The 4945-nt window shown below is 28.9% G+C and overlaps 1 protein-coding gene across 1 annotated transcript; it reads left to right on the top strand.

Moving 5' to 3' along the window:
* The first annotated feature begins 517 nt into the window (after window positions 1-517).
* On the top strand, window positions 518-4945 carry LOC101203434 ((-)-germacrene D synthase). Its single transcript, XM_004151868.3, has 7 exons — window positions 518-716; window positions 801-1068; window positions 2907-3282; window positions 3377-3595; window positions 3725-3866; window positions 3952-4200; window positions 4491-4945. The coding sequence occupies exons 1-7, from the start codon at window positions 567-569 to the stop codon at window positions 4782-4784; spliced, it is 1698 nt and encodes a 565-aa protein (XP_004151916.2). The 5' UTR covers window positions 518-566; the 3' UTR covers window positions 4785-4945.

Here is a 4945-nt window from a genome sequence, read left to right as displayed (position 1 = left end):
GTAATGTTAAAAACTTGTATTTTTCTTTAATTCAAGTTCTAACAAGTGAGATTCAAGTCTGAAGATCACTAAGGTTCATATATTACTAGCAGTAACAGTTTTGATTATAACCTCAGCTCTATTTTTCAGTTTGAACAACACACGACTTATTTTATTTAGAATTATATTAAATTTGTAATTTGTGTTTATAGTGGTATGATGAAGTTTTTGAATACATAGATTAAGTGGACAAAATTGAAATTTTTGATCAATGTGAAAATATAAATATGAAAAAGATAAAGTTACTCTAAAATAGTTTTTATTGCCTACACCAACTTAAGAAAATTGGTGGGAAACGTTTTACTCATTATGGAAAAGACAACACTATCGAAATATCTATAAAATAAATTATTTACTTAAAAAATCAAAAGAATATCAACCTGACGTTAAAGTTCAATAACTTTCCCACTAGCTACACCCAAGAATCATCATCCAAATCCTCATTAAACGATTCTTATAAAGCTGGTGAGGAAGGATCTTATACATATTCTCATAAAAGGAAAAGAGGTCGAGAGAAAAAAAGAAAAATGTCATTTCAAATAACTCCATCAGAATCCGAGGCAGCAAATAAACTTACTTTAAGCGACAATGATGTTCTTCGTCGCATTGAATACCATGAACCAAGTGCTTGGGGAGATTATTTCCTTTCCAATATTTCCAATCTTTCCAATCTTTTGGTATATTTTTGTCTTTTAATTACTGTTATTGTTTCAAATGCAATTTCTGTATTTATATGTTACATAAAGGTTATGAAAATTCAGGAAGAAGATTCAGTCCTGAAAAAACTTGAAGAACTTAAAGAAGAAGCGAGAAGCATGTTTGTAGCTGCTGAAAAGCATTCAGAAAAATTGAGTTTGATTGATTCACTCCAATGTTTAGGTTTGTCATACCACTTTGAAGATGAAATTAACAAAATACTTGATCAAATTCAAAATTCTGCCCATGTTGATGAAGAAGATGTGGAGGATCTTTACATTGTGGCTCTTAAATTCCGACTGCTTAGGCAACGAGGTTTCTTTGTTTCTTGTGGTAAGTCTCTCATTCAATTAATTTTACCATTTATTAATGCTAATAAAAGATTATGACATTTAAACTCAATTATTATCTTGGGCCACATCCCAAAATCAGAAAAGAAGTTATAATACGGGATAACTCCAAATTTAGCAATTAAATTCAAATTAATTAAGTATATAACACAATTTTAAAAATTTTACAAATATAGTAAAATTTGTCAAATTCTATCAATGATATAAGTTTATCACTGATAGACCATGTTGCAAATATTGGTTTATCACTGATATATCATATGAAATCTATCAGCGATACAAATCTATCAGTGATAGTTTTGCTATATTTACAACTTTTTAAAAATGTTACTATATCCTTAATTATTATTGCTAAAATAGTCATCCATTGTAATTTTCCTTTAGTACACACACTTTACTATTTGTGAAAATGACAAAAACAAAGCTTAACTCACACATCAAGAGGTAAAATGTCACAAATTCCCTTGTTACTAATATACGTTTGATACACTTAATACCCTTTGATACACATAATACTTTTGAATACACCTCATACATTATATTTGATTGATACACTTGATGTACCTGATACTCGTTAATACACTCGATAACTTTTGATACACACTTGAAACATCTTGATACACATTATAATACTCCTCGTTACACTTGATTCTTCTTGATACACTTGATACTCCTTAGGCCTTGATACAGTACTTGATTAGTTTGATACACTTAAAGACTTCACTTATAAGTTTGATACACCGCTAATAAACTTGCTATGTTTCATTGGTACACTCAACAAATTTGATATGTTTGATGTACATGATATGTTTGATACACTCGATGTACTGCAGATACACTTGGTATTCTTCACTTCTACATTTGATTGATTAGATACACTTGATATGCTTGAAGTCCTACTTATACACTTGATATACTATCGATATACGCTTATAAACTTAATTCATATACTTGTTAATGATTCATTTTACTGATTCACTTTAACAATATATTGTTGATATACTTGATAATTATACGTTGAGTTACATCATTCATATACTTAATTATACTCTAATGAACTGCATAAAATTTAGAAAAACGAAAATCACGTTAACCAACTAATACATATAATATAAGTATATCACAACACTAATATACAAAACTCAGACAAAATAAAATCAAAACAAAATCAATGTAAAAATAAATAAAATAAAATCAACTCTAAATACAAATCGAAGAAAGTAAAAAAAAATCACAAATGAAGTTAAATTATTCCGATCAACAACCATTATATTTTATATGACAATTATTGTACTATTGATATTCTAAAATCAAGATTAAAACATAAAAAATAAATAATTAGAGAATAAATATATAATGAGTAGAGCATTAAGAAGAGGAAGAGAAATAAGTTATTAAAATGTAATTTAAGAATAATAAAAAATTTAAGATGAATATTTTTATAAGTGAAAATTTTGTCATATTTTACGCCCAGGTCTCGATTTGCTATATTTTTTAGACTTGCAGATAATGTACCAACATCATTCCTTTTAAATTAACAAAATATTGTTAATGATAAGAAAATATGGTTAAGAAATATTTTTTAAAAATTATATAGCTAATATCTATACCAAGGTGCAATTTTCTTTTTCATTGTTTAATCATAGAAAACCTTATATAATTTTGAATAAAATTTTTAAACCCTCTCTGTGACGCCACTTCCTTCAAAATTAATATTTTTTTTTATTTCGACTTGTTCAACTTTTCAAAGTGCATGGATTTATATTATTTCCAATAATTTTCTAAAAGAGGCTGTGACATAAACATTGTAAATTTCAATAGAGATATTAAAAAAGTTTACAAGTGAAAGTGGAGATTTCAAAGAGTCAATTACAAAAGATGAAAGAGGTTTATTAAGCTTGTATGAGGCATCTCACTTGAGAATGAAGGGAGAAAATATAATGGATGAAGCATTAGAATTCACATCAACTCAACTTGAAGCAATGGCAATGGATTCCACTTCTCCATTCTCAGAAGAAGCTAAATATGCATTAAAGTGGCCAATCTATAAAACTTTGCCAAGGTTCATGACTAGGAACTATATCTCTCTCTATCGCAACAATCCATTGAAGAAAAGTAATATTTTGCTCACTTTTGCAAAGTTAGACTACAATTCACTTCAAAAACTCTACCAAAGAGAACTTGGTGAACTTTCAAGGTATCTTTTTTCAATAAAAACTTCCTATACCATCTTTGAAAATTTTCTTGTTGTTAATGTTTTTCTAATTATGAATGTATATGTACATATATAGGTGGTGGAATGATTTGAAGTTAAAAGAGAAATTACCTTTTGCAAGAGATAGAGTGGTGGAGAGCTATATTTGGGCATTGGGAATATACTATGAACCAAAGTACTCTAGTGCTAGAACAATAGTTGCCAAAATTATTGCTATCATAACAGTTATTGATGATATGTATGATTGTTATGGCACACTTGAAGAACTTCAACTATTCACCAAAGCAATTGAAAGGTTTGGCTCTTCAAAACTCTTAGTTTTAGCATTTGTTAAAATTATATATTAATTAAAGTAATCAAATTTACCTTAACTAATATTGATTTTCCATCTAATATTTTGATTTTTTTTTTATTAAATATAAAGATGGGATTTGAATTGCATTGAGGAGCTCCCAAACTACATGAAAGTTTTGTATGAAGCTATACTTGAATTTTATGAAGGGAGTATAAAAGATATGTGCATGGACAACAATATTCCATATGCATTTGATTATGCAAAAGAAGGGGTAAGAGATCTCTATGACATTGTAATAATGTGGTTTCATCAAAAGAGTACCCACTTTCTAATACGTTTTAGGGTTTTGAGGACAGATAATAAGGCAATGTAAACTTTATATAGTGGAAGCTAAATGGTTCAATGAAGACTATGTGCCAACAATAGAAGAGTACATGAAAATTAGTGCCACTTCCATTGGCGTGTATGCTGTGGCTTCAATTGCCTTCCTATCTTTAGGAAATATTGTTTCAGAAGAGGTTTTCCAATGGGTTCAAGGTAACCCTATGCTTCATCAAGCAAGTGAAGCTGCTAGTAGACTTGTGAATGACATAGTTTCCCACAAGGTACGTACAGTAGATGAAAGTTGAATTGTTAGCTAACTTAAAAAATAAAAAGAAAATTTGAAAATATATGTAAAATAGTAGATAACTAATAAAAAAATTAGTGACTGAATGAACAAAAAAAACTAATAACCAAATGGTTGTCAAGGGGTGAGAGCGAAGGTCTTAGATCTTGGTTTTTCAGTTTTGAAGATTAAGTCTACATAAACAACATCGATCCACCTTTAAAATTTCTTCTTTACGAAACAAATGGCTTAATAAAGAATAATTATCATGTGTCTACATATTTTTAGTTTGGAGAAGAGAGGTGCCATGTTACTTGTTCGATTGAGTGCTACATGGAACAATATGGAGTATCAAAAGAGATAGCCGTAGCTGAACTGAAAAAGCAAGTGGGTGAAGCATGGAAAGAAATAATAGAAGATTACATAAAACGTGGCAAGTTTCCAAGTGTGATTCATGATTATGGACCCAATTTTGCTCGAGTCACAGACTTCTATTATAAGGAACGAGATGGTTTCACTTTTGCTAATACAGAAACTAAACATCTTATCGCCTTATTGCTTACAGAGCCTGTGCCAATTTGAACATATCTATAATCTACTTATTTAAACTTGTAATGCCTTCAATAAAAGTTGTAAGAATGCTTCGCAGTTTGAACTTAATATGTTTTCATGTACTTTGTTATGTGTGTTTTATTAAAATAAAATAGTGTGAAAATATATATCTTTTTTATGGGTTTAGAAGA

This window comes from Cucumis sativus, chromosome 2 (assembly GCF_000004075.3).
Source record: "Cucumis sativus cultivar 9930 chromosome 2, Cucumber_9930_V3, whole genome shotgun sequence".
NCBI lineage: Eukaryota > Viridiplantae > Streptophyta > Magnoliopsida > Cucurbitales > Cucurbitaceae > Cucumis > Cucumis sativus.
This window is presented reverse-complemented; position numbering and strand designations above follow the sequence as displayed.

Coding starts and splice junctions, on each gene's coding strand:
- LOC101203434 (XM_004151868.3), top strand. CDS start 567: ATGTCATTTCAAATAACTCCATCAGAATCCGAGGCAGCAAATAAACTT. Junction 3,596..3,724: donor TTCACCAAAGCAATTGAAAG/GTTTGGCTCTTC, acceptor TTAAATATAAAG/ATGGGATTTGAATTGCATTG. Junction 4,201..4,490: donor ATGACATAGTTTCCCACAAG/GTACGTACAGTA, acceptor ACATATTTTTAG/TTTGGAGAAGAGAGGTGCCA.